This window comes from Heterocephalus glaber, unplaced genomic scaffold, assembly GCF_053883595.1.
Source record: "Heterocephalus glaber isolate CG9 unplaced genomic scaffold, H.glaber_assembly_v1.0 deba00001504, whole genome shotgun sequence".
Taxonomy (NCBI): domain Eukaryota; kingdom Metazoa; phylum Chordata; class Mammalia; order Rodentia; family Bathyergidae; genus Heterocephalus; species Heterocephalus glaber.
The window spans coordinates 25937897-25963596 of NW_028258324.1; the positions used below are offsets into that span (position 1 = coordinate 25937897).

Sequence of the window (25700 nt, forward strand, 5' to 3'; positions counted from 1 at the left end):
AAAGAGATGGTTTGTTAAATGAATAAATAAAATCGATAAACCTTTAGCCAACCTTATCAAAAAAAGGAAAGAAAAGGCTCAAATCCATGCAATTAAGAATGAAAAAGGTGAAGTCACAACAGATCCAGCAGAAATCCAGAGGATCATCAATACCTACTTTGAGAACCTGTACTCTAATAAAATGGAAAACACAGAAGAAATGGACAGATTCCTACATACATACGAATTGCCAAAGTTAAATGAAGAGGATACAGAAATTCTAAACACTCCAATAACAATCAGTGAAATTGAAAATGTAATAAAAAACTTACCAACAAAGAAAAGCCCAGGTCTGGATGGCTTCACTGCTGAATTCTTTAAGACATTTAAAGAAGAACTATCACCATTACTCTTTAAACTCATCAAGGAAATTGAAAGGGAAGCAATACTTCCAAATTCATTCCTGGAAGCAAGTGTTACTTTGATCCCAAAACCAGGGAAAGACCCAACCCAAAAAGAGAACTACAGGCCAATCTCCCTAATGATCATAGATGCAAAAATCCTCAACAAGATACTGGCAAACAGAATACAGAGGGTCATCAAGAAGATCATACACCCTGACCAAGTCGGATATATTGCAGGGAGGCAAGGATTGTTCAACATCCATAAATCAATAAATGTAATACACTGTATTAACAGAGTCAAGGACAAAATCACATGATTATCTTAATAGATGCACAAAAAGCATTTGACAAAATCCAACACCCTTTCATGGTAAAAACGCTACAGAAAATTGGAATAGAATAGAAGGTCTTTATCTTCAACCTGATTAAGGCTATCGATGAAAAACCAACAGCCAACATCGTACTAAATGGTCAAAAACTGAAAACTTTCACGCTAAAATCAGGAAAAAGACAAGGATGCCCACTATCACCACTCCTGTTCAATATTATTCGGGAAACATTAGCCATAGCAATTAGAAAAGATAAAGAAATAAAAGGAATAGATAGGAAAGGAAGAAGTGAAACTGTCATTATTTGCTGATGATATGATACTTTACATAGACGATCCAAAAAACTCAGGCAAAAGTCTTCTAGACCTGATTGACAGATTCAGTAGAGTAGGTGGATACAAGGTCAACACTCAAAAAACAACAGCCTTCTTACATGCAAATAATAGACCCATTGAGGGAGACATTTGGGTAATAATTCCTTTTACAATAGCATCTAAAAAAAGAAATATCTAGGAATCAACCTAACAAAGGAAGCAAAAGACCTCTACACTGAAAACTACAGCATTCTGAAGAAGGAGATCGAAGAGGATATAAGAAAATGGAAAGATATCCCTTGTTCCTGGGTAGGAAGAACCAATATAGTGAAAATGGCCATACTTCCAAAGCTACTATATAGATTTAGTGCAATTCCAATTGAGATCCCAGCAGCATACTTCATAGACCTCAAGAAAACAATCCAAAAATTCATTTGGAAGCAGAAGAAACCTAGAATAGCAAAAGCTATTCTGGGCAACAAAGACTTGGCTGGGGGTATCACAATCCCCAACTTTAAACTATGCTACAAAGCTACTGTGATAAAAACAGCATGGTGCTGGCAAAGAAACAGACCTGAAGATCACTGGAATAGATTAGAAGATGCAGAAACAACTCCAGATATACTCAGCCACCTCTTCTTTGACAAAGGAGCCAACCACCCTCATTGGAGGAAAGATAGCCTATTTAATAAATGGTGTTGGAAAAGCTGTATTTCAACCTGCCAAAGATGAAAACTAGACCCATACCTATCACCATTCACTAAACTAAGATCGAAGTGGATTAAAGATCTAACTATTAAGACAGAAACACTAAACTTGCTAGAAGATAAGTTAGGTAGAACTCTTGATGACATTGGCATAGGAAAAGACTTTATGAATAAATCTTCAGTAGCACAGAAGCTAGCACAAAGAATCAAAAACTGGGATCTCATCATATTAAAAAGCTTCTGCACTTCAAGAGAAACTACCAACAAAGCAAAGAGACAACCTACAGTGTGGGAAGAAATTTTTAGCAGCTGTACCTCAGACAAAGGTCTACTATCAAGAATATATAAAGAACTAAAAAAATCAGACCCCCCAAATTCAAACACCCAATTCAAAAATGGGCATCCGAAATGAACAGACATTTGCCAGATAAAGAAGTAAAAACAGCAAATAAATATAAGAAAATATGTTCAACATCACCAGTCATTCGAGAGATGCAGATGAAAACAACACTGAGATTCCACCTCACCCCACAAAGAATGGCTGCTATCAAGAAATCAACCAATAACAAATGCTGGCAGGGTGTGGAAAGAAAGGAACCCTTCTCCGTTTTTGGTGGGAGTGTAGACCGGTGCAACCACTGTGGAAATCAGTATGGAGATAGCTCAAAGAACTAGGACTACAGTTCCCATTTGACCCAGCTATTCCCCTACTGGGAATCTTCCCCAAGAATTAAAAGAATCATACCACAGCAATATATGTGCACCTTTGTTTACAGTGGCACAGATTGTAATAGCTAAAACTTGGAAACAGCCCAAGTGCCCATCGATTGGAAACTGGATAAAGAAGGTGTAGTTTTTTATAAAATGGAGTACTACTCAGCCATAAAGAATTAGAAACTAGAGTCATTTATAGCTAAATGGATGCATATTGAGGCCATACTCTTAAGTGAAATAAATAGGACACACATGTGTAAATACTGAATAGTTTCTCTAGTGTTAGAAACTGAAAGTGTAAATGAGGATGAAAATGATTAAAATGAATAATTGATAATTTAAAATAGGAAAAGGTCCAAGGGTTTGGGGGTGGCGGGAGGGGAAGGGGAAAGGGAAGAAGGGAAAGGAAAAATTATGAGAAAGAAAAAAAAGTGGAATCAAAGTCTGTGTAAATAGGGAAGGGTGCAGGGGGTGAAGGGTGTACAGGTAATGGGAGAAAAAATAAGAACTAAGATACATCATGTTCAGGTACAAACACCCAATGATAAATGTAAATGTATTGTATACCTAAAATGTACCAATAAATATATAAATAAATAAATTTTTTAAAAAAGGAAAGTTTATGCAGCAGAATGAGCCAATGTGAGGACAGAATTTCAGATATAGAAAATAAGAATGCAAATAGTGACCAGGAAAAGAAAAATTTCTTTAAAATTGTAAGGGACCATGAGAAATCAGTCCAGCAGTTGCTAGATGATGCAAAGGACAATAACATAAGACTGACTGGAGTCAATGAAGAAACAAGAAAGATTTCAGATGACATAAAAAATCTGTTCACAGAAGTGATGGCAGAATACTTCCCAAGCAGGGGAAAAGAACTTGAGATACAGATAAGTGAGGCATATAGGAGTCCAAATAGCCTTGATAAACCCAACAGATGTTAATGGTCTCAATTCACCAATCAAAAGAAATAGACTGGCAGAATGAGTTAAGAAGCAAGATCCAACAATATGCTGCATACAAGAAACACACTTAATTCAAAAAGAAACTCATAGACTGAAAGTTAAAGGGTGGAAAACAATATTCCATTGGATGGGAACCCGAAAAAAAGCAGGAGTAGCTATCGTCTTTGAAGATCAAGTGGATTTCAAACTAACACTGATTATGAGAGACAAAGAATGACACTACATCCTTTTAAAAGGGAACAATTCAAAAGGAAGACAGGACAATCATAAATATATATGCACCAAACACTAGTGCGCCCAACTATATAAAACCAATACTAACAGACATGAAAAATCAAATAAGCACAAATACAATAGTAGTGGGGCACCTCAATACCCCACTGTCACAAATAGGTCAACTAGACAAAAAATAAGTAATGAAATACTAGCACTCAATTGAACTCTTGAACAAATGAACTTAACAGATGTTTACAGAGTGTTCCACCCCACAAAATCAGAATACACATTCTTTTCAGCTGCACATGGGTTGTTCTCCAAAATAGACCACATACTCGCTCATAGAACATGTTTAAGTAAGCACAAAGGAATTGAAGTTATCCCCTGTATATTATCAGACTATAATACAATGAAATTGGAGATCAATACCAAAAGAAAATGCAAAAATTTCATGAACACATGGAAACTGAACAACACACTTCTGAATAACCAATGGGTCACAGAGGAAATTGAAGAAGAAATCAAATGATTCCTACAATTAAATGACAATGCCAATACAACATATCAGAATCTATGGGACACAAAGCAGTTTTACAAGGGAAATTCATAGCAGTGAATACTCACATGAAGAAAACAGAACAAGCTCAATTACACATCCTGATGCTGAACCTCAAGCTTCTAGGAAAAAAAGAGCAGGACAAACCCAAAGCTCATAAAGGGAGGAAATTACAAAGATCAGAGGAGAAATCAATGCAATGGAGACTAAGAGAACAATACAAAAAAATCAATGAAGCCAAGAGTTGGTTCTTCGAAAGAATAAACAAAATTGACAAACCCTTAGCCAACTTTATCAAGAAAAGGAAAGGCCCAAATCCATGCAATTAGGAATGAAAAGGATGAAATGACAATGGACTCAGAAGAAATCCAGAAGATCATCAATACCCACTCTGAGAACCTATACGCTAATAAGATGGAAAAAAGAGAAGAAATAGATTCCTAGATATGTATGAATTACCAAAGTTGAATGAAGAAGACCTAAAAATTCTAAACAACCCAATAGCTATCAATGAAGTTGAAAATGTAATGAAAAACTTACCAACTAAAAAAAGCTTGGGTCCTGATGGGTTCACTGCTGAACTGTACAAGACATTTAGAGAGGAACTACTTCCACTACTCTTTAAACTCTTCAATGAAATTGAAAGGGAAGCAATACTCCCATATTCATCCCTGCAAGCAAGTATAACCTTGATCCCCCAAAGCAGAGAAAGATCCAACCATAAAAGAGAACTATAGGCCAATCTCACTAATGAACAGAGATGCAAAAATCATTAATAAGATACTGGCAAACAGAACACAGAAGAGCATCAAGAAGATCATACACCCTGACCACGTGGGATTTATTCCAGGGATGCAGGGATGGTTCAAAATATGCAAATCAATCAATGTAATACACTACATCAATAGAGCCAAGGACAAAAACCATGATCATCACAATAGATGCAGAAAAAGCATTTGACAAAATCCAACATGGATTTATGATAAAGACCCTACAAAAAATTGGAATAGATGGTCTCACGGTCTCTACCTCAATCTGATAAAAGCCATCTATGAAAAACCAATGGCCAACATCATACTAAATGGTCAAAAACTGAAATCCTTCACACTAAAATCAGGAACAAGACAAGGATGTCCACTATCACCACTCCTGTTCAATATAGTTTAGGAACCATTACTCACAGCAATTAAACAAGAGAAAGAAATAAAAGGAATAAAGATAGGAAATGAAGAAGTCAAATTGTCATTATTTGCAGATGACATGATACTCTATATAGAAGACCCTAAGAACTCCACCAAAAGTCTCCTAGACTTAATAACCAAATTCAGTCAAGTAGCTGGATACAAGGTCAACACACAAAAATCAACAGCTCTCCTCTACATGAACAACAGACTCACTGAGAGAGAAATAGGGCAAACAATTCCTTTCACAATAGCATCCAAAAAACTGAAATACCTAGGAATCAACCAAACAAAAGAAATCAAAGACCTCTTCTCTGAAAACTATAGCACTCTGAAAAGAGAGACTGAAGAGGATATCAAAATTGGACAGACATCCCCTCCTCCTCGGTAGGAAGGATCAACATAGTGAAAATGGCCATAGTTCCAAAATTGCTATATAGATTCAATGCAATCCCAATTGAAATTCCAGCAGCATACTTCACAGACCTTGACAAAACAATCCAAAAACTCATTTGGAACAAGAAAAGACCTAGAGTAGCAAAAGCAATCCTAGGCAACAGAGACACAGCAGGGGGTATCACAACCCCCAACTTGAAACTATACTATGAAGCTACTGTGATAAAAACAGCATGGTACTGGCAAAGAAACAGACCTGAGGAACACTGGAACAGATTAGAAGATGCAGAAACAACTGCAGACACACTGAGTCACCTCATCTTTGACAAAGGAGCCAAATGCCCTCACTGGAGGAAAGATAGCCTCTTTAACAAATGGTGCTTGAAAATTGGGTTTCAACTTGCCAAAGATTAAAACTAGACCTATATCTCTCACCATGCACTAAACTAAAATTGAAATGGATTAAAGATCTCAATATTAAAATAGAAATGCTGAACTGGCTGGAACAGAGGTTAGAACTCTTGAAGATACTGGTGTAGGAAAAGATTTTATGAACAAAACCTCAGTTGCCTGTGAACTAGCACAAACAATCAACAAATGGCATCTCTTCCTATTACAAATCTTCTGCACAGCAAGAGAAACCACCAGCAGTGTGAAGAGACAACCCACAATGTGGGGAAAAATTTTCACCTGCTCTTCCTCAGACAAAGGTCTACTTTCTAGAATCTGAAGACCTTAAAAAAATCAGAACTCTCACATTTAAAGACCCAATCCAAAAATGGGCATCTGAAATGAACAGACATTTCTCACACAAAGAAATAGAAAAGCAAATAAACATGAAAAAAATGTTCAACATCACTGGTCATTCAAGGGATGCAAATGAAAACAAAGCTAAGACTCCACCTCACTCCAGAAAGAATGGCTGCTATCATGAAATCAACCAATAACAAATGCTGGTGGGGCTGTGGAGAAAGAAGATCACTGCTCCACTGCTGGTGGGAGTGTAGACTGGTGCAATCACTGTGGAAATCAGTATGGGCATAGCTCAAAGAAGTAGGACTGCAAGTCGGATTTGACCTAGCTATTCCCCTGCTGGGTATCTTCCCCAAAGAATTAAAAGAATCATACCACAGTGATATATGTGGGCCCATGTTCATAGCAGCACAGTTTTTAACAGCTAAAACTTAGAAACAGCCCAATTGCCCATCAACTGGAGACTGGATCAAGAAAATGTGGTTTTTTTATAAAATGGAGTATCACTCAGCCATAAAAAATGAGAAATCAGAGACATTTATAGCTAAATGGATACACATTGAGGCAATACTCTTCAGTGAAATAAATAGGACACACATGTGTAAATATCAAATAGTTCCTCTAGTGTGAGAAACTGGAAGTGTAAATAAGGATTAAAATGTATAATAGATAATGTGAAACAGGAAGGAAAGGGGTAAAAGGGAAGGGGAAGTGGGAGGGGTAGGGGAAGGGGAACAAGGCAATGGAATTAATATGAGAAAATGGAAAAATGGAAACAAAGTCTTTGTAAATGGGGAGGGATGGAGGGGTTGAAGGGAGGGCTGGACAGTGGGGAAAAAATAAGAACCAAGAGAGATTATGTAAACATGCAAATTTCCAATGATGAATGTCATTATATTGTATACCTAAAATTTACCAATAAAATTAATTTTAAAAAAAGATGTACATGCCAATCTAGCATGAGACAGCCAGCATTGTTATGTGTATGTTATGTATCAGTTATAGCACTTAGAGATGCTCAAACACTGTGCAGTCCAGGCAATATCACATGATGTACATCTATGGACAGAATCATTCTTCTTAGATGGCACTCTATTGAAGGATTACAAATTTAGGTAAAAGTTTCTTTATGTCATTTAATAATGTCATCATGAATGTTATGCTAAAATGTTGTTGCTCCTTTGATCGCAAGTTTTCTCAGTGAAGCTTTATAATTATGTTAACATTCTTCAGTGATTCAACTCCTAAGACAACCATGATTGGTAAGAAAAATAACAATTCCTTTATCATACTGTATATTTCAAGGTGTTTAATATCTAGTTAAGATCATAAGATTAAACCTACTGCTATTCTGTTACTAATATAACAGATCTCCTGGATGTTCAGCAACTAAGTTTTGGGTACCAGAGTTAAAAGAAAACTGGGCTGGGCTGGGGATTTAGCTCAGTGGTGCCATGCCTGCCTCACAATTGCAAGGTCCTGAGTTGGATCCCCAGTACCCCCAAAAAAGATAACTGGACTAAGAGGACAGCCAATATTTTGGCCCTGGCCCTTCAAGGTCAATAGGACTAAGGACATGAAGGGACCTTTTCATAGGATCCTACAATTTTGGTGGGACCTCCATTTCCTCAATCTTCCCACAGGAAGATTGCTGGACCCCAGAAGACAGAAGTCAACCAATGAACAGTTTGCTAAGAAGTAGGGTTACCAGAGAGAAAAACATCTCCCATGCTTCTACAAGAAATCACATGGTCAAGCAAGACCGTGACCTACCCTGGTGGGTGACACTGATAGAGGAGCTGAGAGGCTTTGACATGGTTCCAAAAGTAATGCCCAAGGAGCCTTAACTGACCTTAATAGATAGCAAGAGGTTAATTTTGATTAACACAGGTCTCAATCTAACTTGATTTTGAAAAACTTAGTAGAAGAGTATAACCAAGGAGATACAAAAGTAATAGTAAAGTAAGCTTAACATAAAAAGGGGCTCTAATCATTGACCCCTGCTGACAGTTTCCAGCTATACTTGTAGACAGGTCTAGGCACCAGCTGGTTACAATTGCTATTCCAATCCCTTAATGGCAGAGTTTGGATGTACTCCTTCCCCAATCTGTCTTTCCATTTTGATGTTCATGCTTTGGTCATTCATGCTTTACTTTCTTGAAAAAGTTTATGCTTGCCAAGAGATTGCTAAACTCCTGGTCATCATGCAGATGGAAGCAAGCATAAAAGTGCCTGGGATTAGTTACCCCCACGTAAAGTCTACCCAAGGGACATACGAGCCATGCTTCATACATGTTGTACTTTATCCCAGATAATCATGATAATGTAACTGCAGCTCTGCAGGAGACAAAACACAGAGGTTCAGGCAATACAACAAATGTCTCCAGATCCCTCACAGAGTTCATGAAATTCATGGAAGTCCACTATCTTAGATTTTTCTTTTTATAGTGCCAGTTCTCCTCTTTTTACTCACCTATTTATTATTGCCATGCCTAATCAATCTGTTTCAAAGCTTTCTCACAAAGAAGACTGCAACCATTTCATAGGCAGTTGCCAAAGATGACATCAATAAGGTTCTCCTTCTTTAGTCCAGACAAAACCCCCAACCTCTGCCACTCGTCAGAAGGAAGTAGTTAAGAAAGAGATGCGCTGCCCATTTTCCCTATCTAAGCATAGACAGTCTGCAATGAAGGGTCCACTGCCACCATTCTGACAGTGACCACTCTAACCCCTCCCCCAGCACAGCTGGACCCAGTAACTCAAATCATTATCAGCCCTGCTGCTGATAACAATCACTACTCCCTGTGCTTTCCCAAGTCTCCCCCTTGGGCAACTATTAACCCTTGTGCTCGCTCAAGCCTTGATCTTGGCAGGTAGCTACAACCCCCTTTCACTGAACCCCTCCCCTCCATGACCTTAAAAAAGACCCCATAGCTTGTACAAGAGGAACTGGTCCGGTCTAAGTGTCAGAGCAGTCTCTGTCTCAGCTTTGTTCTGAAATAAACCTATCTTGTTGAGCTTGTACTTTTTTTTCTTTTCCTTCTTTTTCCTAACATTCCTTTTATGCAAAACAAAATTGCTCAACCCACACTACATTATTTTGTAGATGAATTGGAAAAAGTAGCTTTAAGTAAGACGTACTTAAGTTAAGTCTGTTAAATGGGGAGGGAGATGGGGAATGCGACCCTAAGTTTCCTGTTGAGATGTCAGATCCTATATAGGATATAGGCTACAGGATGGTTTTGGAAGCACTGGACTGACAGCTAGGGGATTTCCTTCCTCATTTTACACTCTGGGGCTACAACTAACCTTTTGTCAAATGCTCACAAGATGTTGTCCTCAGATTCTGTTATTCAAAACAATACCTTTTTGCAGAGCACCATCAAGGTTTTCCTCTTTGCAAAAAAAAACCTTACTAAAATCTTCCCTATTTGCGAGCAACTCTTTAATATGTTTACTCCCAAGGTGAACCAGGCATATCACATTTGTTTCTGCAGCCTCATTCTTCAGAAACTCAAAGACGACTGAGAAGACCTGACCTGAGCAATGCTCCTGAAGCAGGTAAGAAATGGTACAGGATAGCAGAGGATTCTTTGTTACAATGTGTCCAAGGACCAAAACATCAGTCTCACCCCCAAGAAATTACATGCAACGATAAACGGAAGGATACAGGGGTTCCTGGACCTGCCTAGCTCAGAGCTTGAGGCCAGGAAGCAAGCCTGCCGCAGGACGCAGACCTGGAGGGGCCTGGAGGGCGGGGCTTGAACCCTGGGGCCCAGCGAACTGCCCTCTACGCTCCCACCCCGCCCCGCCGCGGCCCCTTTAAGCAGCGGCGCTGGCACTCACGTGACTCGGCGCCGCTGGGTCGCTCGCGGAAGCGGTCTGGTTCGTGGTCGGCGGGGGTCTCCGGGCGCCCAGCAGGGCTGGCAAGCTGGCGTGGCCTGCAGCCGGGCGCAGGGATGGTGCATCTGTACAACCTGCACCCGTTTGGGTCGCAGCAGGTGGTTCCCTGCAAGCTGGAGCCAGAGCAGTTCTGCGGCGGGGGGTGCGACGCGCTGTTCGTGGCGGCCGGCTGCAAGGTGGAGGCGTTCGCCGTGACAGGCCAGGAGCTGTGCCAGCCGAGGTGCGCCTTCTCTACGCTGGGCAGGGTGCTGCGCATGGCCTACAGCGAGGCCGGTGAGTAGCGGCGGGCGAGGGGCGCCCGCGCTTGGGTCTGGGGCCACTTCTGTCAGGAAGGGCGACCGCCCAGGGCGGGGAAGGGACTGAGATCTTCCCGGAACCTGCTGTTGGCCTCTGTGCTGGGGGGGCGGGAGTGCTGAGCTGTGCGGGAGCTGTGTGGTTGTCGTGGCAACCGAAGGTGTGACCTTGCTTCTAGTGGGGCGGAGTCTCTGACAACTGCTAAGCTTTAGAGCCATCCTCTCAGAGCGGCCTGTTAAAAATGTAGAAAATTTCAAGAACGAGCAAAAGTGGGATGACGAAATCGTATTCTAATGCTTATGGTTCAGTACTTCCCGTCCTCCAAATTATCCCAACTCATAGCCAGTCCTTTTCCATCTGCACCTCCATCCACGTCTGGTCGGGTTTTAAGTGCTCATAGTCATTTGTGTGCTGATTTTTAAGTGTATGTAAATGGAACTTGGTCTAAAATTGTCTAGTTGTTCCCTCTCTCCTCCCTTAAAAAGCTGTAAGAGCATAGATTATATTCCTTTCCACCAGAAATGTGAAGCACTAGCGGGGGGGGGGGGGGGGCGATGATTGGATGGGCGTGTCCTATTGTAGGAAAATCCAATTTAAAAAAGTACTCTTTCACATTACAGAAGGATTTACCATAGGATTCGTCTAACTATCCATTGCACTTAATCTTTGATTCCTACTCTTCAGGAGGGATATAAAGTACAGGATTTACGGTGGAAAGAATGGTGATTGTGGTACTAACAAAGTGGAGACCATGAACCTGGAAGGTTACAGATTTCTCTCTCTCATCCCTACTCTGCACCCAATTCAGTATGAGTTTATAGAAAACTTTGGGTCTCAATTTCTGCTTTCTTAAAAACGTTGAATTATTAAATCAGTGATTTCCAGATGTTGGGAATTTTGTGACTCAATTAAAAACTGGAGCTACCATACCTAGTATCTTTTGTCAAGTAAAGATACATTTTTTAACAAAAAAACCTTAGTATTTACAGTCACCATTATTTATAATAAAGGATTAGTTTAATTTTATGAGCAAATGACTGTGCTATGATTATTTTTCTTTTCTTTTCTTTTTTTTTTTTTTTTGGTACTGGGATCGAACTGGGGTCCTTGCGCTTGCAAGGCAGGCGACAGAACCACTGAGCTAAACCCCTGGCCCGATTATTTTTCTTCTGACTAAGGACAACAGCAGTTGGGGCCTATATAGCACTCCACTTCGAAAACTACTCATTGTCCCTAGACATTCCTTTTCAGCACAAAAATTCTTATTTTTTCTTACTACGGGGGATTGAACCCAGGGCCTTTGCACTGAACTACATCTCCATCCCTTTTTATTTATTTATTTATTTTTATTTTGAGAAAAAAGTCTCACTAACTCACCAAGTTGCCCCGGCTGGGCTAGTGCTTGTGATCCTCTTGACTTAGCCTCTCAGAGTGCAGGGTTATGATCATATTTTTTATAGTATTGATAGCTTTCCCCCACCCTGTCCTTTGGAATTTTTACCTTCAGGAGTGCCATGGAACTGGTGATGCACATCTGTAATCCTAACTACTTGGGAGGCTGAGGTAGGAGGATCACAAGTTTGAGGCCAGCCTGGGCAATACAGCAACACCTTAACTGAAAAATAAATAAATAAATAAATAGCATTGTATTGAGTAAACACACTCACCTGCTCACCAGTTTCAGTGTGTGTGTGTGTAATGGGGGTGGGGAATATATACATGACTTGCTTTATTGTTTCAACTGGACTTTTATTCTAAAATTTGAAACGGCAGGCATTACATAAACCTCTGATTTTCTTGCCTGTCAGTACTGTTGATTCCTAGGATCCTTGGATGTCCGATACCTATACATCAAAATCACCTGGGAAGCTTAAAAAAAGTCCCCATGCCTGGGCCACACCCTCAGAGATCCAGCATAGTAGTTTCTCTGGAATCTGCCAACACTGGGGTGAGTCAGAGATGAGCCAGGATTGAGAAACACTGACTTGAGCCACGCTGGTTTCATGAGACCACAAATTGCATGATAATTTCATTAATAGAGGCCTTGAAGAACAAAGGTATTTTTATAATCTGGTGGTTGGCTGCCTTAAAAGAGTTCAAAAGTGATGTGGAATGACACAGTATCATTGTTTATGTAGCTCAAGGGCAGCTTTCCACCCACAGCTTAAACTTCAGCTTCTGGGTACAGCTTCTATTAATGCACTCATAACTGAAATTGAATAGGGTGACTCCTGGCTATGCCGATATCCAGAAAACTTTTCTTCCACTTCTCAGTGTTTCTCTTTTGGCCCCTTCCTCCCACAACCATTGGTGGAACCTGGGGATTTCTGTTCTCACTGCCCAGAGTCCTCCTCTGTTGCAAATCTCTCCTTGTCACAAATGGAAAGAGTTCATATATTTTAATTTACTATAAATACTGTGCAGGTCTCTTACCCAAGCAGAAAATATTTGCAGTTTTTAAAAAAATCTCAAATCAGCTGAAAACTATTCTCTTTGTATCAAATTTGGGGAATTAGGAAGAAAAGTATGTAGAAAATTTGAATAGTTTTGAATTTTTAGTATCATGATCAGTAATTTTTTAAATTTTTATTTAATGAATATAGATGATTTGTAAAGTAAGAAAAAAAAGCACTGGGCACATAATGCTTAAACATTTAGTTCCCTTTCCTTATGAAGATAATCACCTCCACAGAAGCCTGTAGACTTATTTCTTCAATTTGAGAGGCAGCATTATTGGGGAATGAACATGGGCCTTTGAGTTAACCTGATCCAGATTTGAGTCCCTGCTCCATTATTTGTTGGCTTTGTGGCCTTAGGCAAGTTACTTAGTTTGAGCTCAGATTCCTGATCTGTAAAATGGGGAGGTGAAATACATATATTGAAGGACTATTGTGAGTTTTAACTCAGAATTCTAAGCCTCTCCATTATGCCAAGTATAGTGGCACATTCCTATAATCCCAGTACTCAGGAGGCTCAGGCGGGAATATGGCTTGCTAATTTGAGGCCACCCTGGGGTACATAGTGCTTCAAGGCCAGCTTAAAATATAGCAAGACCTTGTCTCAACAAACAAACAAAACAAAACAAAGCAAAACCTCTCATCATAAGCTTTGTTAGGCAGATTGCTTAGCAAGTGCTAGTTCATTGCATGTAGAAGAATTCATTAATCTGAAAACACAACAGAATGTGACACAATCTATAATTATCAGATTTTATTTTTTATTTTAGTGTAATACATGTAGATATCAATAAAGAAACTATAAAGCACTCTTCTATAAAAAATTAAACAAAATTTTATAACAAAATAATTAAAGAATAACAATAGTTAATTCACTCTGTACCATAATCTTAAAAGAATGGCCAAAATGTTATTCAGAATATAAGTTATATACAGAAAACATTCTTTTACAAAAAAGAGATAGATAATAGCACAAGACTTTCTTTTCAGTGAACTAAGAGAAACTAGTAGTATAAATGAAACAAATTAACATGTACATTGAAATATTTTGGAAACAATGGAGAATCTGGGATATTATTTGAACTTACCCACATTTCCTATTTATCTTCTAATATGCTCTTTGTTTATATATGTATATATTTTGAGCTTCTAATAAGAGAAACCTTATGATATTTGAACTTTTGTGTCTGACTTATTTCCCTTAACATTATGTTCTCAAGTTTCATTCATTTGCCTACTGGATTTTAAACATGAATTACTGTATGGACTTTATCAGTGAAATAGGTACATATTTATAGGTGTAAAAATAAAAAGCTTTTGTAGTAACTAAGCAAATATTCTTACTTTTAAAATTTATTTATTAACTTGAATATAATAAAAGAAAAATAGGTAAGTTGGACATCCCCAAAATTAGACTTTTGTGTATCAAAGGATTGAAAAGGCTAACAGATTGAAAAGGCTACTCACGGAATCAAAGAAAATATTTTCAAATCATTTATCTGGTAAGGGATTCATATCTAAAATATATGAAGAACTACAACTCAATAACAGCAACAAAGTTGATTCAAACCAAGAGTTTGAATAGATATTTCTCCAAAGAAGACATATCAGTGCCCAAAAGCACATAAAAAGATGCTCAAGGTCACTAGTCATTAGGGAAATGCAAATTAAAACCATAATGAAATACCACCCATATTCATTAGGATGGTTATCATTTTAAAACATGAGTAAATGTTGGAGAGGATTCGAAGAAATTGAAACCCTTATGCATTGGAACTCATAGGAAAGTAAAATATGCAGCCATCTAGGAAAACAATGTGTTTCTTAAAAACAACAATAACATGAAATTACCATATAATTCAGCAATTCCACTTCTGCCACTTTTGGGTGTGTACAGAAAAGAACTGAAAGCAGGGACCTGAATAGATAGGTGTACACCAATGTTCATAGCAGGATTATTTATAAGCTGCAACTCAAAGGGCTATTGACAGATGAATAGATAAAATTACAGGCTATTAGCTTTAAAAAGGAATGAAATTCTGATACATGCTACACTATGGAGCAACCTTTAAAACAATTACTGTGCAGTTCTACTTATGTGCGGTATTGAGAGTAGTCAAATTCATGGAGAAAGAAAGTGGAATGATCAATTGCCAGGGTCTGTGGGAAGGGAAGAATGAGGTGTTATTGTTTAATGAATACATAGTTTTGGAAAAGATGAAAAAGTTCTGGAAGGTAGTGATGGTTGCAAAACACTGTGGATGTACTTAATGGCAGTGAACACAGTGAAAAACTTACTATACATGCAGGTATTTGTAAGCATCCTACCAAGATTTCAAGGAGAGCAGCTTCACACTCCATCTGTGTGACTTCAGTAACCACTGTCAGGGAAAAGTTGGCCTTTTTTTGAAGGCTCTATTATTTTGAAGGAGGAGGCAATTTGCTCGTTCATCCCTGTAAGTGTCTCCAGGAAGGGGCTACTCTGCTTACACACTGCTGGATGTAGGGAATGTCAGTATAACAGCAGCATTTTAACTTCAGTTTATTGCAAAAGCGCTGTTTTATGAAATAGTATTGGTATTATAGGTTCTACATTCAGAAGACAGAAGACCTGGTTAAATCCTAGACCTATCCCCTGCCCTCACCAACAGAATTCTAAAGGACAGAAATTTAAAAGAACTCTACTAAGCCAAGTGTGGTGGAGCACACCTATAACCTCATAACTCTGGGAGGCTGAGACAGGAATATCTCAAGTTTGAGCCCAGCTTGGCCAATTTAGAGAGTACCTGTCTCAAAAAAAAAAAAATGTTTAAAGGGCTGGGGATATAGCTCGATGTGAAGGTACTGGATTCAATCTGTAAAAAATGAACTCCACCGTAGTAGAAAAAGATGAACTGTCCAATATATTTATGTAATTCAGAAAACATGGGACTATTTAAGCTAAAAAGGAAATTTCAGAAGCCAAGAAGGAAACATAGAAGGATACATATCTGACTACATAAAAATGATAGGGTAAAAGAAGCCAATAAGCAAAGTCAAAAGTAGACTAAAATTAATCACTGTGCATGGCCAATGAAGGGTTAGTATCTTTTTTTTCCCAGACAACTTCAATTCCTTAAGAAATATAAATCAACAACTTAATTAAAAAATGGGAAACTTGCAGAAGAGTAACTATACATGGATGACATATGTAGAAAAAAACCTAGTTTTAGAAGCCGCCTATGTAATATAAATTGTACCAACTATTAGAGTCCCTGTTTCTGTTGCCACATAAAGTCACTGCTGGTAAGTAGCATATTCAGACAGTTCTGCGGGAAGCATGAGTTTCTCTCATATAGGGTGGCAACCTGGCAGTACCTATTAAAGTGTAAAGTGGACCTGTTCTTTGGCCCAACATTTTCACTTTTAGAAATCTATCCCATCCCTACCCGGCCCCCCAACCACCACAGTAAGTATATAGGTATAGGCCTGTGCATTCCAGGATAAAATAGGGTGGCAAAAACCTGGAAGTGCTTGAATATATATTAGTAGGGTAGTTAAGTAAATTATTGCACATGTGTGTATAACATATAATGAAAAAGATGTTAGATATCCATGTATCACCTTGTGGGGAAATATTTATCAATCATTTAAAAATATTGCAGATTGTTAAATATTTAGTATAATACAGAAAAAAGACAATACTGCTCTGTGCTGTATGTTTATACTGTATAAGAGAAAAATGTTGGCAGTCATACGCCAGGCTGCATGTTTACATTGTGTCCTCTGAGGTGAGATGGCAGAGAGGAGATGACTATGCATTTTGTTTTGTATCTCTTTACCACTTTACCATTTTGATTTCTCAAATCAAAATGTAACACCAAATATGTTACTCTTATAAGTTAAAATCTCAAAGTTAAGAGAACATTAACTTGGATTTTTTTTACTTAGTACTAGAAGCTTTATCCTATTTTTCAAAGTTGTGACTTTTGTGGGAAGGGGAGGGGATAAAATGCCAGTTCTGTTAAACTCAGAATTCCTTAATTTGTACCTAATTTTAATAAGTGACGATGATACACTTATATTGCAGAATCTTTTTGTCAGAAGAGCTTGGTTAGAGCCATAAATTTAGAGTTCTTGTGAAATGCTTAGAGTTAAGATAGGAAATAAAATGTACGTTTTAGTGTCATACGAATAATGAGGTCATCTTTAGACTCTAAAATGGGGGAAATTGTATTTCAGAACCTCAGTGCCTAATAATGTAAGTTAAAAATATCCCTGAGATTCTGTTACTTAGGGTTGTGTTTTATTAAGTCTGTAGCCACTGATGTGTTCCATTTCATTGAGGCAAAGTAAGTGGTTCTAATTACAAATTCCAAGTATACTCTTAATTCCTTTTCAGGGGACTATTTGGTAGCAATTGAAGAGAAAAACAAGGCTATGTTTCTACGTGCTTATGTGAACTGGAGAAGTAAAAGGGCGGAGAACTCTCGAGTGTGTATCCGAATGATTGGACATAATGTGGAGGCGCCCTTCCGGGAATCCTTCAAAGACCAGATGTCCATTGTTGAAATGCCGCTCTCTGAGGCCCCCTTGTGCATTTCCTGTTGCCCTGTGAAAGGAGACCTCCTTGTTGGCTGCACAAATAAATTAGTCTTATTTAGTTTGACGTACCAGGTCATTAATGAGGAATTCTCAATGTTGGACTTTGAACGTAGTTTAATTATCCATGTGGATAATATCACTCCTGTCGAAATTTCTTTTTGTGTTGGATATGTTGCTGTCATGTCAGATTTGGAAGTCTTAATCTTAAAACTGGAATCGGACTCTAAAAACAGAGAGAGAGTTAACCACCAGCCATATAAGACCAGCAATCCAGTAAAACAGACAAATGAAGGTAAATGATGAACTTAACTTACTTTCTTGTTTTAGGTGTAGAGAAAATGGTCACCTTTGAGTATCTCTAAAGAATGCTAGTATGTATCATGCCAAGCCATGATATTTATAGATTTAGTTATACTGACTACATCAAATTTGTGTTTATGATCTGGCTGTGCATATATATTATTGTATACTATGTAAATGTATCACTACATATGCTTGTTAGTGTAAATAATGGAACAGAGCCACTGCTAGATGAGGGATTTCTAGTCCCTGTTTGCACACTTATTAATTAGATGCCATTGAGTATCACCATCTCTGAATTTTCTTGTGTGTAAAATGGGGGTGATAATACATATTTTGTTGTACTTTATCAGTGGTTATGAGGAATAAATATGCAAGTACTAAAACTTTTGAAAATTACAGGGCCTAATTGTATGAAATATGTGTATATAAAATTATAATAAGCCTAATTGGTGAGAGAATACTGTGAAATCTACTTTTCCTTCAAGAAGGTAATACTAGAAGTTGTTATGCCTTTAACTTTTATTTTTTAAGATTTCAGTAATGAAACTTCACAGATTGAGTCAGATGATTTTGTTATCTGCCAGAAGCCCATGGAGCTTCTTGGTGAAAAAAGTGAACAATGTGGGATATCTGTTACACTGGAATCTACAGGATTAGCTGATGAAAAAATAAAATACTTCCACATCCGGCATCTGCTCTATAGGTATTAGCTTTTTACTCTCTAGTTTTTAGTATTTATGTGCCTGCTTAATGTACAGGGAAATTAAACTTTTTCCTCCTTATCTTTTTAAACCCACAGACGTTTTACTCCTGATATTTCCTTCTATGTCTCATCTGATGACATCAGGTTCCATTCCCTTCAGCTGCTACCCATTTACCAGACAGGTGAGTGTGGCAGTGCTACAGTGTGGTGAGGTGGTGGGGTCTGGGCTGGAGGGAAGATCAGTATAGGTACTAGATTTGTTTCTTCTACTGAGTCTCCCTGTGGCCCTGGACAAGTGTCTTGGCAAATACCTATGAGCACTAGAAAGGAAAGTCAGGTGTGCTCGGAGAAGTGAAGTCATGCAGAGGGTGTGACGAAGCTCATTTTTGTTTTTAAAATGGTCCCTATGTCCAGAAAAGGAAATTAGAGCCCTATTAAAGCAGAGATTTACCTAGATTCCATCTGAGTATTTGACAGAGCTTCCTGTGATAACCTTATGAGGAAGGTGGGAGATGTGGACTGAGTACAAATTCATTTAGAACAGTGTTTTTCAGCCCCGCTGCACATTAGGTTTACCTGGGCACTTTTAAAAGTAGTGATGCTCAGGCTCTACATGCTGGAAATTCTGACTTACTCGGTCAGTTTTGGGACCTGGCATCAATATTTTTAAGTGCTTACAAGGGATCTTATAGACTCCAAAATTGAGAATCAGCAGTAGGCTCTCTACTTGGTCATGGCTTGCTTACCATCTTTAGATATTATCTAGAAAAAAAATGATGTAAGTAATACCCTATTCAATGTCTTTATAGCTTTCACTTATTCTTTTCTTTTAGTAAAAATTTACTGAGTGTCTGCGTTGAACATTGTGCTGAACACTAGGGAAGCAGCAGTGAGCAAAAGTAGGCAACATGTTTGCCCTTTGAAGTGAACTGTCTAATGGCAGAAGCAGACATTAGTTCAATATTCACATTAAATATTCTCATAATCACAATTACACACCAAAATGAATGTTGTATGGGAAAGGAACCCCACTGTGAGAACCTATAACAGAAAATCCTGTTTCATTTGGGGGTCCTAAGAAAGAGAATCTGAAGGGTTAATTAGGGAGGGGGTTGGTGCTGAGGAACAAAAAGAGCCTTTCATGCAGAGGAAGCAGCAAAGACTGTGGTGGGAAATAGCCTTCTAGCTGAGGAACTGAGAGAAGTAAGAGCAAGGAGAGTCAGCAAGGGAGATGGGAGACAAGGCTGGAAACCAAACAGGGCTAATAGCTGTGAGGCTCAGCTCTTTAATTTAGTGAGTCTCCCATAGTACTCGGAATCTCTTTTCCATATGCTGTAGAGATTATGTGTTTATCCTCTACCCCAACCCCCATCACTAGCATGAGGGTTCTATGAGAGCACTTGCCATGTCCTGGGCCCTCTTATATCTGAGCACTGTGAGCAGCAGCACTTTAGCAGGTACCTGATGAATACTTACTGAATAGACAGTAAGCTGGGCCTTAAGGCATGAGTAGAATTTCTAGAAGATGGAGATTTTGGTAAGATATTACATAGAGGAACCACCATGTACCAGCTGTAAGATTGTTATGTGTGTTTGGAGAAGTGAGCAATACTATTTGGCTAGAATCCAGATGTGTTTAAGAAGGAAAAAGGAGAAAAAAATTGGACAGTGGACTTGGATAATTGCATAATGTGCAGAATTGGATTTCTGATGTTAACCAGTGTCGTTAAAGGGTGCCCATCAAAAGAGTCCTTAAAACTTTGCTTATGAAAAATTTCAAACATAGTATTTCAGTCACTTTTCTCATTGCTGAGACAGAATACCCAACACCCAAAGTTAAGGGAGAAAAGGTTTATTTTGGCTCACAGTTTGTAGAGGTTTCAGTCCATAGTCAGCTGGCTGCAAGGCAGAGTGGATGGCAAACAAGACTCACAGAGCAGAAACAACGTGGTGTGCACAAAGTAGCAAAAGCAACAAGGGAACCTTAACCCAGTCTTTCTGCCCCTTTTATCTGATCTAGATTACAGGATTGGGGTGGTGCCAAACCAATCAGTGTACTGGTTTAGTAATCACATGCCCTTAATCCCAGAATCCCACACTCTAGATACAGCCGCCTCTGAAAAACCCACCTATGACACATGAAGCTTTGGGAGGGACATTTAGACCCAAACCATAACACAGTGAGAAGATAGTACAGTGGACCCCCATGTACCCAAACACAGCTTTAACAGATACCTCGTGCCCACACTTCCTCCCTTCTAGGTTATTCTGTACAAATCCTAGAGTTAATACCGTATCCATCACAAATCTCTAAAAGGAACAAATTATTTTACTTACAAAAAATTCAAAGTACCATTTTACATAAAAAAATTCTTTGATATCATCATATACTGTTTTCAAATTTTCCTGATTAAATCTTTCCACAGTTAGTTTGAGTCGGATACTGTCTTACTTTTCTCATTGCAGATACAAAATATTTGACACCTACAAGTTACAGGAAGAAAGGATTTAGCTCACAGTTTGTAGAGGTTTCAGTCCATAGTCAGCTGGCTCCAAAGCAGAGTGTCAAGGCAGAGGAGAAACAAACAGTTCATGGCGTGTCAGACAGAAGGCAGCAAGCAGCAGCTGTCAAAGCCTTCTCTCTCTTCTTTTATACTCCATCCAGGCTATAAGCCTATCAATTGGTGCCACCCAAACCCAGGGTGGGGCTTCCATCATCCATATCCAGAATTATGCTAAATCCACTTAGTTATTACACATCCTAGCTCTAGCCCCTCTGAAAAGCCCCACCTATGAGGGCATGAGGCTTTGGGGGCACATCTAGATACAAGCTGTAACAGATACACAAAGTAAGGTTCATACATTGCAGTTGATTGCTATGTCTTCTAAGTCTCTTTTAGTATGTAGGGTTTTCCTTTGCAGTTTATTTAGCAAGAAATTGGCCTCTTACTATAAAATTTCCCCTAATCTGAATTTTGTCAGTTAACTTATCTCAGGGTCATTTAACATATCCCTGTATACATTGTATTTCTCTGAGTTAGTTGGATCCAAATCTCTGCCATCCAGTATTTGATTAGTCACATGTTGCTGTTGAACACTTGAAATATGACCAGTGTCATACTTAACTGGCAGGGGAGATACCATGATCACGAAATATGACTGGTGTAATAATTGAGACATCCTCTAGGTATAAAATACACACTAAAGTTTGAAGACTTCATACAAAAGCATGTATAAAGTATCTCACTGTTTTGTTTATTGCTTGTTGAAATTGTTATATTTTGGATATATTGAATATAATGTTATTAAAGTTTTAGCTATTGCTTTTTACTTTTAAAAATACAGTTACTAGAAAACTTTAACTTGCAGATGTGGCTCATATTATATTTTTATTAACAGTGCTGGTCAGAATACAATAGCTGGGCATGGTGGCACACACCTGTAATTCCAGCCTGGGCAATTTAGAGGGACCCTGACTCAGAATAAAAAGGGCTGGCAGTGTAGCTCAGTGTGAAGTCTCAGAGTTCAATCCCCAAAACTGGAAGGGAAAACCAGAACAAAAAATAAGTAAATATGTTACTATTATTATTATGTTTGTAACACAGGTAGCATGAGCTCTGCTAGGAAGCCTATGGGGTCTAGTGTACTGTCTTTATGATGTTAACAAGCCGTTGATGATCATTATTTAGTTCTGCACATTTATTAGGAGTTACTAGATGGTGATATTCTAAGTATGTCACTCTTTTTATTTCTTACTGGCATTTTTCTATAAAGAGCAACTTCTCCCTAGCAACTTTTTGGTTTCCTACTGCTATAGTTTGCATGAAAGTCTCAAGATATTTATTCTCTCCCTTTACTTACTATTTTAATGGTATTTATTTCTTTCATTTTTGGATTCAGGTTCTCTTACTTCTGATGAAAAAAATTCTCCTCAGGGAAAAGAGTTGCTGAGTCTTTTTTGTTTTTTCTCATTACCTCACATGGGCTACCTCTACATGGTTGTCAAATCTGTTGAATTAATCTCTGTCTACCAATACCCTGAGAAGTCTCAGCAGGCGGTGCTCACACCACAGTTTTTGCACGTCATCACCAGGTACTGTTACAGTGTTATATGCTGGACTTTGAGTCATTTGTTGTTCACTTTGCTGCCTAAGTGTTTAACTGAAAATTGTTTGGACAAGTTTAGAGCACTGTAATGAATGAGTTACATCTGGATCTTTAAATTTGTCTTTTGATGGTACATACATTCCTTTTGAGTGCTAAAGATTTAGACTCTGGCTTTGTCTTTGCTTTGTTTCCTTAGACTAGATGAGTATCCTTGTAAGGAAATCTAAGGTTCTTCATGAAAGAAATCTGCCTGCCTGCCTGTCATCAACCCTGCTTGAGTGCTCTGGAGCTCTTCCTCACTCTCCCCCTCTCCCCACCTTGACCCCCTCTGTCTCCCCCCTCCCCCTTTCCCTTTCTTTCTGGTACTGGGATTGAAGCCAGGGTCTTCCCACTAAGCTACATCCTCAGACCCTCCTTCCCTTGTAAAAAAAAATATTTTTTTTTGGTACCAGGGATTGAACTCGAGTCCTTACGCTTGCGCAGCAGGTGGCGAAACCACTGAGCTAAATCCCCGGCCCTGTAAAAAAAATTTTGAGACAGAGTCTTGCTAAATTGTGAAGCTGCCTAGGTTGGACTCAAACTTGTGATCTTCCTGCCTTGGCTTCCCAAAATACAGATGTGAGCCATCCCACCCAGCTGGAAGATGTTCATAGGAATCCTAATGAAAAGTCACTGGGGCTGATCGGAACATTTTGTTAAATTTCTCTTTTCACTGCTGCTATATTCTTTCCATGTGAATTATTTCATAATAGTTTAGAACTGTGATGGGGCCAGAAAGATGATCTGATTTTACCCCTTAATTGGTATAAATGGGGAAACAGTCACAGGGAGGTTGAGATTATCCACAGTCGTGTGGCTAGTTAGTGGTAGTTGTCTTCTATATCCAGTATACTGCCCTAGTATACTGGCATATAAGCTGGGTTCTGGAGAAGAAGTTTGATCTCATTTCCTTTTATCTCAGCAGTAAGTGATGCTTTTGGTTCTGTTTCCTGGTTTTTTTTAGCTCAGATTATGTTCAGGGTGTTGCCTTGGGCCCTCTGACCAAGCAACCATAAATAAAGTACACCGTCTACTTTCCAAAGCACAATATAAGAAAAACCAGAGGTAAGATTTTTGGAGAAAATTTTAAGAATTCATGAAAGTACAGTATTTACCAGGAGGAGGGAAATTACTTTTGGCTCAGGGAAGGTTCAGATAGGTGGTTGTTTTTGAAGCTAGGCCTGAAAGCTAGTTAGAATTTTGGCCAGTGAAGCTTAGAGAAGACTGTAAACAAAGGCTATATCTAGTTTTTCAGAAACATGCCGTAGTTAATTGCACAGAAGAGTGATTTATTTTTAACTGAATGATAGTGTCAAACTCTTCAGCAGGTACCAGTGTATTTCAGACTGCACAGAACCCACCTGGGGATTCTGATACCCACTCCTAGTGTGGCTGTTCCCCTGTGCTGATTTCTGATGCAAGGAGAAATGCTACCAGTGCGAGTGTTTCTTCAGTGAATAGTGTGAAATGTGGCTAGTCTTCCAGATTTCCAGAGTAATGTTCTTTAAATATGAAGAAGCTGAAAAATGAAGAAATAGTAGGGATAATGCTTGAAAACTAGCTGAGGCTTTGAAAATTAAACTGAGGAATTTTTTAAGGTTTCGACCACAGAAAGTGATGTGATTAAAGTACTGCATTAGGAAAATTGGTGATGGCTATTGAATATTGATAAACAAGCTATTAAAATGGCTAAAAAATGGATTATTACAGGGCTGTATCCCACAGGGGAATGATGAGGAGAAAAGGGAGGATAGACAGATGGGTTCAGGGAATCTTAGTTGGAGTCTGATGGGATAGCAGGGTGGAGGGCCATGAAAAAGTGCTACAGGGTTTTGAGCCTGATTTTATGAAAGAATGAAGATTAGTGTAATGTCAGGCAAAAGGAAAGTTTGGTTTAGACATTCAAATCTGAGATGTCTGTGGAATATCAACAGGGAATGCTAAGGAGGTTTTTGGATACATAGGACAATAGAGAAGGATAGAGAGGAAAGCTTAGAAGTTTGTTAACATTAAAAAGCAAAGGGCTCAATGTGGGAAAAAATCTTCACCTGCTCTTCCTCAGACAAAGGTCTACTATCTCGAATCTATAAAGAACTTAAAAAGATCAGACCTCCCAAATTTAAAGACCCAATCTGAAAATGCGCATCTGAAATGAACAGACATTTCTCAGACAAAGAAGTAGAAAGAGCAAATAAATACATGAAAAAATGTTCAGCATCACTGGTCATTTGAGAGATGCAAATGAAAACAAGGCTGAGATTCCACTTCACTCCAGAAAGAATGGCTGCTATCATGAAATCAACCAATAACAAATGCTGGCAAGGCTGTGGGGAAAGAGGAACCCTGGTCCACTGCTGGTGGGAGTGTAGACTGGTGCAAGCACTGTGGAAATCAGTATGGAGATACCTCAAAGAACTAGGACTGGAAGTCCCATTTGACTCCACTATTCCACTGCTGGGGATCTTCCCCAAAGAATTGAAAGAATCATACCACAGTGATATATGTGCACCCATGTTCATAGCAGCACAGTTTTTAATAGCTAAAACTTGGAAACAGCCCAAATGCCCATCAACTGGAGACTGAATAAAGAAAATGTGGTTTTTTTAATAAATGGAGTACTACTCAGCCATCAAAAATGAGAAATTAGAGACATTTATAGCTAAGTGGATGCACATTGAGGCAATACTCTTAAGTGAAATAAATAGGACACACATGTATAAATACCAAATAGTTTCTCTGGTGTGAGAAACTGAAAGTGTAAATAAGGACTAAAATGTATAATAGGTAATGTGAAATA

The 25700-nt window shown here is 38.7% G+C and overlaps 1 protein-coding gene across 8 annotated transcripts in view; it reads left to right on the forward strand.

Moving 5' to 3' along the window:
* The first annotated feature begins 10344 nt into the window (after positions 1 to 10344).
* Positions 10345 to 25700, forward strand: part of Hps3 (HPS3 biogenesis of lysosomal organelles complex 2 subunit 1) — a 43347-nt gene continuing 27991 nt past the window's right edge. For 6 of the 8 annotated variants that reach the window (XR_015440859.1, XR_204712.4, XR_015440860.1 and 3 more), the window contains exons 1-5: positions 10369 to 10690; positions 17549 to 18043; positions 18586 to 18757; positions 18854 to 18939; positions 22658 to 22850. Coding sequence is in view for 3 of the 8 variants with exons in the window: in XM_004834421.4 (XP_004834478.1) it covers positions 10474 to 10690; positions 17549 to 18043; positions 18586 to 18757; positions 18854 to 18939; positions 22658 to 22850 (1163 nt within the window). In the remaining 5 variants the exon portion in view is untranslated. Of the gene's footprint in view, positions 10691 to 12519; positions 12660 to 17548; positions 18044 to 18585; positions 18758 to 18853; positions 18940 to 22657; positions 22851 to 25700 lie in introns of all 8 variants that reach the window. The other 2 variants (XM_004834424.3, XR_002392516.2) reach the window with 2 other exon arrangements.